We start from the raw sequence: 12,824 nt of genomic DNA on the forward strand, positions 1-12,824 counted from the left end.
ATAGGAGCTGGGGCCTTCCCTGCTTAGCCAGCCCAGCTATGGGCCTGGGAATAAGGCCAGCTGGACAGAGTGGGAAAACAGCCCTTCCCCCTGCAGGGGGTGGGGAGGTATTTTAAGGGTTGCCATGGCTCTCTCCTGGTCCAGTTAGGATAGCAGGGTGGAGAACAGGCCTCCAGGGGGTGCCCATGGTCTGGTACCTATTGTGTGTTAATTTACACGAGCCTTGCGTGCAGCACACGGCGTGTAGTGGGACATGGTACGAGGCCTTTTTCCCAACCTCTGAGTCCATTTCTGGCAGGACTCTGTTTTAGGAGCTGGGCCTCCAAGGCCAAGCCAGTGTTTGAAGGTGAAGGAGGAAAGTTGAGCAGACAAAAGAATGATGGAGTCAGTCCCTGGTCGGTTCCCCACAGATCGTAGTGGGCCTGCAGGGAATCTATGGAGGCAGAAGTGACGCTGAGATCCAGCCTTGGTGCTGTTGCAGGCAGTGTGCAGTACTGCAGTAAGACTGGTCTCCAGCCTTAACTCGGCGCATCCTAGAGAACGGTCAACCTTTTCTTTCCCAGCTCTAGTTATCCCAGACCCTTACATCTGTTACAGTGTGGTGACCTGGGCTAGACCATCTGTATGGCCAGGATCTCCCGCCCTTGAGAACTTGGGGCTTCCTTCTGCCCTTAGGACTTTGCACAGGAGGAACCTCAGGAGCTGGCCAGGTCGTCCATGATTGGGTGTTGTCTGGTCCGATCAGATCTGGTCGGTGCTAGGTGCTCACTGTCGGCCTCATTATAGAGCTGGAACCAAACATGGCAGGCGGTGGGCAGCAGCCAGCGGGCAGCCAGTGATGTGCTCCATTCTCTTACAGGGAACCCCCCTGTCATGTGCAGGTGAGGCCAAGGAGTGCCGTGCTGAACATGCTCAGAAGACTGGATAGGATCAGGTTCAGAGGCCACAAGAGAGAGGACTTCCTTGATCTCGCCGAGTCCCCAAATGCCTCGGACACCGAGTGTGGAGACGAGATCCCCCTGAAGACGTCACGGCCCTCGCCCCGGGACAGTGAGGAACTCAGGGACCCTGTGAGTATGCCAGTCCCTGAGTCCTTTACATCTTTCGATGTGGACAGTGGGGGCAAGGGGAGGGGTATTATGCCCAGTTTGTAAGCGGCCAAGCTGAGTATAGACGTGGGAAGATTCATGCCCGACTAGGCTGTTTTGACACACATGCTCAGAAGCCCAGCTCTCTGCCTCCTGTTGCCTTTCCACAACAACCCACAGAGCGAGCCCACCGGGACTGACCCTCGTCTAGGTGGTACTTCTGCATTGAGCTTTGTCTAGAAGCTGTAGTTCTTCTGGGCGTTTGGGAACCTTGTCATATAAATACAATGTTGTAGCCTGGCTGTCCCCTCCCAGCCCCCCTGCCTCCGGTGTTAGTGTAGTGACAGGGCAGGGCCTGGCCGGTCTAAAAGCTACCGGCACCCAGCTTGTCTGTCCACACCAGGATGTATGTATGTCACTAACCCAGCCAGTGACTGAGTCCTCATTAACCCTCACAGTGGCCAGTGGCATCAAATGTCACTGGAGAACCCTAGCCGGGCAAGGCTTTGGTGTGAACAAACCAAGGGCCCTGGCCTTCCAGAGCTTGTGTTTCATGGGCATGTCAGGCAGGGGGGTGCAGAATAGAGCCGGGTAAGTGAGTGCCTTACAGTCTTCCCTCTGGACAGGCCCTTGAGTCTCCGGCTGGCTGTGATGTGCACATCTGCTCCATCTCTGTCCCTAGCACCCCAGCATCCTTGAGTGCACTTGATGGCCATGGGTTTTGCTCTCTCGGCCCCTGAGCCTGGTAATCTTTCCAGATGTGACTGCGATCACTGGCCTTCTCTTAGCTCTTGTATTATTAATGCTTCATAATAGGATGGTGACTTTGTACTGCTCCTGGCAGATTAATAATTCACTAGCACCGCCTCCTAAGAGCCTGGCTGTGTGCCCTGTGCTGCCTAGCCTGGGGCCACTTGCCTTCCTAGCCAGCCTCCTGGTGTGTTTGACTGCTGCTGTTCCCACAGTTCAAAGTCAATGGGTAGTCCTTTAGCTTTTGGTCTAGGGGTGGGTCCTGTTTTACAGGGGACTGTACAGAGTACTACAGACTTGACAGAAAAACAGTATCTTGTCGAGTGCTGGGGTGGAGGTGTGCAAGCCATGGGTCTGAGTAAGATGAGAACTTTTGGATTGAGCACCTCAGGGGCAAGAGTTGCCCTTCACACACACACACACACACACACACACACACACACACACACACACACACACACACACAAACATGCATACATACATACATATATGCATATACATGCATCCATGCATGAACACACAAATATACACACATGCACATATACATATACACACATAGATACTCACACATGCATGCATACATATACACATATACATGAACATGTGTGTGCCTACCACACACACCCATAAGCATACATACATACATATATGCATATACATGCATCCATGCACGAACATACAAATATATATACATATACATATACACACATAGACACACATGCAGGCATACATATACACATATGCATGAACATGTGTGTGCCTACACACAGACACACACACACACATACACACACACACAGTATGAGATTCTGGGTTCAGGTTCAGTGGCCAAAAGGACCTACTCAGAGGTTGAAACATGGTTGTCCTGGCTGTCACTCTGTCTGCCCATCTCTGTGTCTAGCCAGGATTATGTGGTAGAATTGGACCAGACCTGGGCCTACCTACCTGTGTGCATGTCTGAGGTAACATGAGGCAGTGTATGCAGAAGAGGGTGGTATATGGGTGTGAAGTGACTTTCTATTCTCCTGTAGTAAAATTGTCTCTAAGGTTTACGGCCTCTGTCTGCTAACCTAGGCCTAGCCGTGGAAGCTTCTAGCTTCCGTAGAGTCTAATCTAGGCCTGGAATGTTTTCAGCCTCTGAGACTTACTGTTGAATAAGGTCACCCTTTCTAGCTCTTGATGAACTCAAGCAAGTTCAACTCAGCTGTTCTGGCTCAAAACTCCTCTCCACACTGACTGATTCAATATGGCTCCTCTCGGCCACTGACTGAATTGCTCTGCTTGGCCTCATGCTAACTCTGACCATCTGTTCTAATCTTCTGGCTCCTCCTCATTCTCTGGCTTGTTCTGTCTTCACCTCTGCCTACCTTGCTCTCTTTGCAGCCTGTCTCTGCACAACTTTCCTGGTAAAACTGCCCTCTCTCCGTTTGCCTCTCAGCGCTGCCCTCTTAGGTAGCCTCTCTTTTCTCTCCTTGTCAAGTCTTTCTCTGATTCATTCATTACTTTCTCTGTCACTCAGTTAAGCATCACTTTGGACATGGGTGTTTCCTTCTTTATACTAACTTTACCTTCATTGTTTGGGGTTCAAAGTGTGTACTGAGGGTGTATCTGCATTCCAGCCAGAGAGATTAAAGGTGTGTGTTAAGGTCCGAACCACACCACAACCAGAAATAGGGTTTTTCAGCAAATAGCACAATCTTGGGGTTCGCAGTGGGATCAACTATCCTACAGCATATGGCTCTCCAGGGATAGCCACCCCAAGCCATAGCCTCACTTGGTCGCTTAGTAGCTGCAGGGTCTAGCTATCTTGCTTGTCTTGATGTCACAGGGAGAAGGCCTGTCCCTGGTGTGTGTTGTCGTCACCAGGGTGCCATAGTGAGTGAGTTGGTCTTAGGCAGTAGGGAGTCAGCCCAGAGGGTGTGTGCAAGTGCTGGGCCAACGGAGAAATAGGAGAGGAGACCGCAGGGCGTGGAGCTCTTAGCTGGAGGCAGAACATCTGGATTTAGGGAATTCTAGGAGCCCTGGTGAGGGAGGGTCAGAACTGAAACTGGGTTGTTTTAGGGTGACTAGCTTGGAGGTATAGTTTGGAGAATGTAGAGCAAGAAGGGACATTCCAGGGCATGGCGCTAGTTGGATGGGCCATGTAAGAAACTCCCTGTGAGGCAGGAAGGTCCTGGGGGATGTGTTGATTTGAGATGTAGGCTTCACTTCCTGGGCTGCAGCTGAGAGCAGCTGAGAGCAGCTGCCGCAGAGGTCTCGGCAAGGTCAGACCTGGAATCCCAGCTCTCATACCTTCAGGCATTAGGTTCCTCATAGGGAAACTGCACCAGGGGAACCTGGGTACCAGGAGTCATGGGGAATCTCTGTCATGGGTTCAGCCTGGAAGAGAAAACAGGTCCTGGATCACCTCAGGTCACTGTGGTTGCACAGGGACTAGGCGATGCTGTTTGCCCTTAACCCACCCCCTCAGTACCCACAGTTTAAAAAAGGGACATGTTGGTGTTTGTCCTGGTTTGAGACTTCAGTGAGGTAATACTAGCTGGCCCACTGTTACCATGCAGGTCGGTCTCAGCACCCTAAACTAGTGACTCAGAGACTTCCTCCCAGGTCCTTTGCAGAGGCTTGGTTGTGTTTCGTGTAGACTCTGCTCTGGGGTCTCTCTCTGGGGACTCCAGGTCAGGCTGCACATTGGTAAATAATTTCCTCTTCCACACCTGGTCCTCCTTGGGGGTGAGGTGGCCTTTTCCCTTGTGCAGCCTCGTGGAGAGATTGGTTGCCCAGGCACCAGCATGGAAGCCTCAGTGGTTGGCTGATTTGATGCTAGGCTAATAGCAGCACCCTCACGGCATTACGGGGGCCATCGTGCCAGTCAGATTCAGTGGTCTCCAGGGTGTTTTATATTGTGCAGCCCGAGAAGGACTGTGCATACTATAGTGGTCATTGGTGAGTCCCCAGCTTCTGCCCTGCCCACTGCTGGCCTGCTGTGTCTCCGTGACATTGCATATTCTTTTTTTTTTTAACTTTTTTTAAGATTTATTTATTTATTTTATGTGTGTAAACACTGCAGCTTTTTTCAGACACACCAGGCATCAGATCCCATTACAGATGGTTGTGATGTGGTTGCTGGGAATTGAACTCAGGACCTCTGGGAGAGCAGTCAGTGCTCCTAACCTCTGAACCATCTCTCCAACCAGCATTGCATATTCTTAAAAACTTTTTCCAGGCGTGGTATTGCGTGCCTGTAATCTCAGCACAGGGGAGGCAGAGGCAGGTATCTCTCTGAGTTCAAGAACAGCCTCTATCTGTCTGTCTGTCTGTCTGTCTATCTATCTATCTATCTATCTATCTAGCAATCATCCATCCTCCTGTAATCATCATGACATGACAATAGAGGTCTGAGAACAACTTGTGGGAGTTGATTCTCTCCTTCCACCACCATACAGGTCCTAGAGTTCAAACTCAGGCTGTCTGGCTTGGCTGCAAGTGCCTTTACCTGACTTAACTGGCCTGGCATTGCCCATCCTGTACATTTTCCTGTAAAACAACTGGCACAGGGTATGGCCTCTGGTGTCTGGCGTTTTTCCTTTTCGTGACTTAATAGTGACCTGCGGTTTGGGCTGAGGGTATGGTTCAGCAAAGGAGAAGTTACCTAGCACGTGCAAGGCCCTGCAGCCTCCCAAGTGTGTATCTATGTGCCTGATTTTCTGAAGTGTCGGGATATGTCTAATCCCAGCACTCAGGAGTCTAAAAGCAAGATTACGACAAGGACGGCTTAGGCTATATAGCAAGTATTGGGCTAGCCATGGCTGTACAACAAGCCTGTCTCAAAATCAAAACAGCAGCAACCCCAAAATAAATAAAACAAACCCCATGGTTTGGATGGACCACGTCTGTTTATCCACGCACAAAACAGTAGACACTAGGTCTGTTTCTGCTTTGGGGCTCTGACAAACAACAGAACAACCAGGAATATCGTTTCTCACAAACATCTGTTTGCACCTGGAGTCACTGGGTCACGTGGAGGCCCTGTGCTTCCGAGGGAATTGCTGTGCTGTTTTTCCCAGGCGATGAGGCCTCCCACATGTGGAGCCTGTCGATTCCTGTGGTCTGGGTGGCACAGATGCCCTATCCACCAGTGCTCTGTGGAGCTCTCTGAGGGCCATTGAGCTGCTTCTCTCAGCTCCCACTGTGGAATACGTTTCTGTTTTCAGTGACCTCCCCCCGCTGAGGGACACTGGAGCCCTCCAGCTTGAGGCATTGCTGGGTCTCTGAGTCACAGGAGAGTGTTGGAGCCTCCGGAGGCTGCTGAGAGCTGCCCTCCTCCAGGCAATGTACTTCTTCCCCATGACTGGCCTAGAGGCCCATGCTCCTGTGCCTCTGCCTAGGGCTCCTTCCAACTCCTGTGTCAGCTAATTCAGGCAAAAATGGCATATGGAAATTTACAGTAGTTTTGTCCCGGCCCCAGTCTATGTCTAGGCCCCTGGCTCCCAAGTCACAGTTACTCATCCTGAGTCTGGAGAGGGCCAGCCAGGGAACTTGCAGAAGGATTTGGACCAGAACTTCAGCACAGTACCCTGGGGCCTTGTCACCCTCGTTAGAGACCTTGATCACTTGGCCAAGTCCCTCAGGCTGACCCTTCAGTGCTGCCTGGAGCCAGGGGCTCCCCAGAGCTTTGACCTCTTCTCCTCTGAGGTCTCTAGAATTGCCTTGCTGATTGCAAACCCCGAGGCCAGGTGTTAGGATACCCATTCAGGGATGTGAGTGAGTGCATTCAAGTGTCGCTGGCCCTCCAGGGATGAACTGGCTGCTTTTGGTAGGAGCTTGCTAAACCCAGCCTTTCTCCGGCCTTCTCTGCCTTTCTTGCCAGTCTCACCCTCCACTTGCCTGTTATGTGGCCACCCTGCTTCTCTTCAGGGAAGGTTGGCTTACAGACTGGGAGGTACTGGTTCCTCTCCAAGCTTCCTTGCCCCATCACTTGGGGTTCACCCTTCCTGGCCCAACTGGCCCAGAAGAGTGTCGTCATCATTGAATCTGGTTGGCCTCCCGGGCTGCTTTGAAAACTGGCATCACCTGTAGGCTCTGGGCTCCCATGGTCCCATTATAACCCCAGCCAGGGATCTGGAGCTTGACCTTGCTGCTAGAGGGACCAGCACATATACCCAGACGTAAGGAGTGTCGCGGTGACTGTACCGTGCCTGGCACTTGACAGGTGGCTATCTTTTGATTTGAAAAAAATAAAAATAAAAACCTTGGGTTCTCCCCCGCACCCCCATGGGAATGAATTCTTGTCTAGAGCAGTTTGTCTTAGAACCCTATTCCAAGGCATCCCCCAGTGGTCAAAGCAGGCGCTTAGGATGAAGGGACATGGGTACACATCCTCTATTCGTTCCCAATGACAACTGATGGTCCCTCACTTTCTTCTTCAACCTCCACAGCAGGGCTCTGTGGGGACTCTTTGGAGCCAAATGACAGCTCCAGCAGAGGAAGGTCACGCTCACCCCAGAGCTGGCTGCTTGGGGCTTTCAGCCCTCTACTGTCTTTTCCCAGGGTTAGTGTCCTTGCTCCTATCAGATCTCCCAGGCCAAGTCCACTGCCTTCTTAAGACTCCCAGGCTCCCTCTTCCCTCCATCATCCCATGAGGAAATCCTGGGAGGAACCGGTTGTAGGGAGGGCAAAACCTGAGTGGAATAGAGGAGGAGAGCCAGCAGCTCCGATACCGTGCAGGGTAGAGCTTGCCCTTAACACGGTACCGTGCAGGGTAGAGCTTGCCCTTAACATGGTACAGTGCAGGGTAGAGCTTGCTTCTTGCTGATGGGGTTTTCTTTGCTATGTAACTGACAGTTACCTCCAGGGTAACTCCTCCTCCTGTCATCTCCAGGGCAGGGCCTCAGTTTTCCTAGATGGACTGTACCCATTCCTATGGCCTGTCTCACCTAGGATTCCTGCTGTAGGATCAGTCCCTTGACAAAGGGGGCCTCGAACAGGCCTGCTAAGCCCAACATTATACTCCTGTAAGCCTGTGAGCAGAGCTAGTGAAATATTTAACACATCTCCTTGTTGGGTAGCCCAGACTGCAGTCAGAGTGTGGGGCATTTCTTGGAGATGAAACAGGGACAAGGCTGCAGAGCTCCTGGGCTTGCTGGATCCCATTTCAATTCAACATTGATGACCCCGTTCTTAAGATAGGCCTTGCCCTGGTATGCCGGGGGCAGGGAGGCTAGGTGTGACTCAGGCACACGGGGAATGAGTAGAACTTCTAGAAGGTGCTTAGACAAAAGGGCCAGAGAAGAGGAGTTGGAGACAAAGAAATCGGGGTGCACATGCTAGAACCTGTCTGATCAGAGCTGCCAAGGGAGGGTGTAGTATGCTTGCCTCTTTGGGTAGTGAAGCAATAGGAGGCCAAGACAGGGTAAAGTTAGGACTTAGGTGCTGACCAGGATGGTCGACATGCGGCCCAGAGCTGGCTTAGAGATGAGCCGGTCACATGTATCCTGAAGTTTGCATCTGAGATTGTGTGAGTCCCGTGGTCCCCTCACAAACAACCACTCCCTGCATCTGATGACCCAGCTACCTTCAACATTTCAGGGGTTAGTCGAAATGAGAAGGGATGGCTACAGGCAGCCATGTTGGAGTTTGCCTGCAGGTTCCATAGCCTTTATATGGAGTCCTGCACATGGGCCACTACAGACTCAGTGACTCTCTCCTGGCTTGATATGTTTAGTTTCGGGGCTGGCTGGATCTGAGCCACCGATGTATGGATGACTGCCTGGTGTTTCTGGGCTGGAGGTCATCTAGCTTCCCATCTGATGGTGAGCGGTAGCTATGTGACCTGGAACACAGGTGGGGATGCATATCCTCTTGGGGGGTTTTCTTGTCTGAGACAGGGTTTTTGGAGTGGTGGGATACTCGTGAGCCCCTAATTCTTTTAGAACAGGTGCCTCTTAGCTGGATTTCATCGTCAGCCTTGAGCTGGGGAGTGACACCCTAGGACCCCTTAGCCTTCAGCCAACCCAAGCTTTCACATGCCACTGTCTGTACCGGGGGACCTGGTCCATGTCCCTGTAAACCTGTGCCCTGGTAAACAGAACCGGAGGTGCAGACCAGGGGCACAGGCAGGGTACCCGTGGACTGGAGGACTCTGTGCAGAGCCTGTGGTCTTCCAGCCCCTTCATCCCAGACTGTGGCCCCTGAAAGGTACACATATCGTCGGGGCTAACTCAGTTAGCTTGTCTACACGCATGTCCTATTACCTAGGAGAGGTTGGGGACCCAGGCCAGGTGGCCAGGTCCCCTCTGTTGCTTGTAAGGCATCCGTGTGCCTTTTTTGCCACTTCAATGGCAGGGTGCAGCTGTAGGGATGACCCCGTGTGTTCCCGCTGGCCCGGGAGGCTATGCAGTGCTGGGTGGGGTTGGGTGGTCAGCAAGCTGCATAGCTGTATCCAGCACCTATATGGCCGTGGTTGTGGAGGCTGTGACTACAGCTAGTCCTTGGCCTCCGGGACAGGACAATTTACTCACTGGAGAACCAACAGGAAGGATCTGGTGTGGCATGTGCTCCTCATAGACCTCACTTAGAAGCTGTTTTTCCCTCTGATCTTCTCAGTATGAGGTAGACACCCTTGGGCTTCCATTAGGAGGGTAACTGCTCTGGTTGGGTCACTTGCTGGCTGGACAGCCCCGCAGTTTCTTCCATCTGTAGTGGGATAGTCAGTGTTGCTATCATCAAGAGGCTTAATGCCAGCTGGGCGTGACAATACACACGGTTTTTCCAGCACTGGAGAGGTTGAGGCAGGAGGATCATAAACTTGAGGCTGGTCTGGACTATATCATGAGATTGTCTCAAAAAAAAAAAAAAATAGAAACCAAGTTTAACACTTACTTAGTGTTTTAACCTCCTTTCAGTTCTTAAGTGGGTAAGTGTGGTGTGCGTGTGCATGTTTGCACGTGTGGGTGTATACGTGTGTGCACGTCCACATGTATGCGTATGGGAATCGTCCTCCACTAGTCTTCTGCTTTGTTCACTGAGGCAGGGTCTCTCAATCAAGCCCAGAGCTCAGTGAGTCCCGATAGCCCATCTGCTCTAGTGGCTCCCTGTCTCGGCTCTCTGAGGCTGGAATTGCAGGTATAGGCTACCATGCCCACTTTGGCGTTGGCAAAAGCTCTGGGGATCCGAAGTCTGGTCTTCATACTTGTGCGGCAAGGGCCTTAACCACCGAGCAGTCTCCCCGGCCCTCACACAGGGTTCTGATTTCTGTTATTTCTTAAGACCTCATGCCAGGTCTGAGAAGACCCACACTGTGTAGCATTCCGAGGTGAGTGGGTAGGCTGGTACACAATTGTAGAGCCCTTGTCTCGTATGTTCAGGAAAATGCCTGCAGGGATCCTCTGGCTGTTATTTTGGCCACAATATATACCTTCCCTTGCGATCTGGGGTTCTGGGGCCTCTAAAACCACCTGAGATCAGGCAAGGCTGTTCTGTATGGTCCTCTGAACTCTTGGTCTTCTCCTTCCAGGCTGGTCCAGGGACCCTCATCATGGCGGCAGGCGTGCAGGACTTCAGCAGGACCGAGTTCGATCGACTGAATGAGATCAAGGGTCACCTGGAAATCGCCTTACTGGAAAAGCACTTTCTTCGTGAGTGTGAGGAAGTACTTATCGGGGGATGGGTCACAGCTGAGTCAGGGTGAGCTGGAGACGCTATGGTATGGACATGGGACAGGCATTCGTGGGGGCAGGCACGTGTGAACATACGCATGCGTGGGGGTAGGTGCAAGGAAAGGCTTGGACCAAGGTGTGAACTTGGACTTTAGACTTTTGATGTTCCCTCTGAATGTGTAACCTGTCTGTCTGTTGCCTGTTGCTTCACAAAACCCAGCCCTGGCCTGTGCCTTGCAGATGGGGTGCGGAAGCAGTTGAAGTCTCGGAAAGGAGTGACCTATTCTGTAAAGATTGGGAAGACAGTCATGAGTCAAGCACAGTGAACTCAGAATTTTCAGAGCTCCTCAGAGGCATCTGAAAACCATTTGTACTGTTACACACAGAGGGCTAGTGGGAGGAGGACCCTGGGACCCCGCTGTTTGCTGGCCATCCCCTCCTGGCTCCCACTGGCCAGATCTTGACCTTTGGAGTAAGGAGGCGGTGTTATTTTTTTTTTTTTTTTTTTTTTTTTTTTGTCAAAAAAGGAGCTTTTGCAGTTTTAGCCTGATCCCACCTCATGTTTGGTCTTTCTCGTGACTCCCACATCCTCTTGGTCTTGCAGATGAGTAAACTGAGGCATGGGTGACCGAGTTATCCTACCATGTGGTCAGAGTAGTAATAAGGCCTTAAGCCAACCTGGCTAGCTCCGAAGCCCGTGCTTGTGGCCCCTGACGCATGTCGTTGGAGCTGAGGCTCCACAGGAGCCCAGGACACTGGGAAGCAACTAAGGGGAGAGAGCTTTAGTCCCGCTTGCCCAGAGCTGGTCACTGTGAATCCACGGAGCAAACCCTGGCCAGGGTCAGGGTATAGGAGGGCTGCGGGAGCACTGTCCCCACTGTGGAGCAGTTTGAAGGTGCACAGCATGGAGCCAGCCAGAGCTCATGGGGGCGACGGGGTGGGGGACTCTTAAGGCTGCTAGAACATGAAGGAAAATGTCTGAAGTGCATACTTGGCTATTCCGCTGTAGGACACACTGCCGGCATCCTAGGATCATGCCCACAGTTCTTTTCTCAGTGTTGTCCAAAGAGGTATCTCATCCTGCTCCTTGGTAACTCTCTTTTTTGGGGAAGTGGGTGGGGCTTCCCGAAACAGGGTTTCTCTATATAGTCCTGGTTGTCCTGGAGCTCATTTTATAGACCAGGCTAGCCTCCAACTTAGAGATCCGATCGCCTCTGCTCCCCGAGGGCTGGGATTAAAGGTGTGCGTTACCACCACCCTCCTTGGTGACTCCTAAAGTAGGTGTGGCACTTACCCTGACAGTGTGTGGGCTTTTCCATTAATTATGGAAGATTTTGAATATACATGGAAACAAAGCAGAAATCGCCAGAGGCTCTGGTCTCTCCAGGAGCGGATTCCAGGCCAGGCTGGCTTTCGCTCCTCCCCCTCTGGGTTGGGCGATGCTCAGCCCGCGCTCTACCACCTCATCTGTAAATATTTTAGTAGATCGTTCAATATGTTTTAATGACAAAAGCTGAGAGACCAAGATGGGAAGCAGAGCAGCACCACAGCTCCCCCCCCCCCCCCATTGCATCAGAGACTGGAGCTGGGATCTCCCCGATAGGTTTCTGACAACTCTGAATTGATTCTCGACAGGGTCCGTGGGCGGGAACGGCTGGCGTATCTCCTCTGTCTTTTGGCGTCTTCTCTCTCTCTATTACTGCCATAATCTTCGGTGGCTGGCTCGCCAAGGCGGGGCTCCCCCGATGGATATATGGATAGTGTCCTGTAGAGTCGCCATGTCTGCCATCCCGCCTCCCCAGTGATGGTTGTGTTTGGGCCAGCCCTTTCATGACGTCGATGTGCGTCGCCCCAGGCGACGTCACAAGGAGCAGGCCCCTCAGCAGAGTTTTCAGACCGGTCGATTTTGTTCTTGCTCCCCTGATTAGCCAACGAGTTTCTGAAAACGAGTTTCTCTTGGCTCTTTCTGCCTTGAGGTACAGTGATCACGGGAAAGGTGGGATACACAAACTTCCTCCCTTTGTGACATTTAAATATTCCACCCGAGACCAGAGAGGGTTCCTGCTCCGCTGTGTGGTTTAGGATCAGGGGAAGCTTCAGTAACAAGGAGCGATCATGGAGTTATGACCTGTGTGTGTGCTCATGTTTCTGCCTCTGGGATGTGCATGCGTCCCTTGGCTTCTTGACTTGTTCACAGTGGGACAAGGTAATCAACACCCCGCCCCCCCCATTAACACATCCTGTGCCAGTACTGGAGTTAGCCATTTTTCAAGGCAGCCCCGGTTCTCTTCCGTGGAAAGTGATCTATGGAGACCAACTGAGGATTACAGGA

The 12,824-nt window shown here is 52.0% G+C and overlaps 1 protein-coding gene across 1 annotated transcript in view; it reads left to right on the forward strand.

Annotated features, from left to right (window-relative positions):
• The first annotated feature begins 846 nt into the window (after nucleotides 1-846).
• Nucleotides 847-12,824, forward strand: part of Gramd4 (GRAM domain containing 4) — a 42,945-nt gene continuing 30,967 nt past the window's right edge. The window contains exons 1-2 of the mRNA XM_032919201.1: nucleotides 847-1,070; nucleotides 10,351-10,471. Of these exons, the coding sequence (XP_032775092.1) occupies nucleotides 909-1,070; nucleotides 10,351-10,471 (283 nt within the window). The 5' untranslated portion in view covers nucleotides 847-908. The remainder of the gene's footprint in view (nucleotides 1,071-10,350; nucleotides 10,472-12,824) is intronic.

Source organism: Rattus rattus, chromosome 1 (genome assembly GCF_011064425.1).
Source record: "Rattus rattus isolate New Zealand chromosome 1, Rrattus_CSIRO_v1, whole genome shotgun sequence".
Classification (NCBI taxonomy): domain Eukaryota; kingdom Metazoa; phylum Chordata; class Mammalia; order Rodentia; family Muridae; genus Rattus; species Rattus rattus.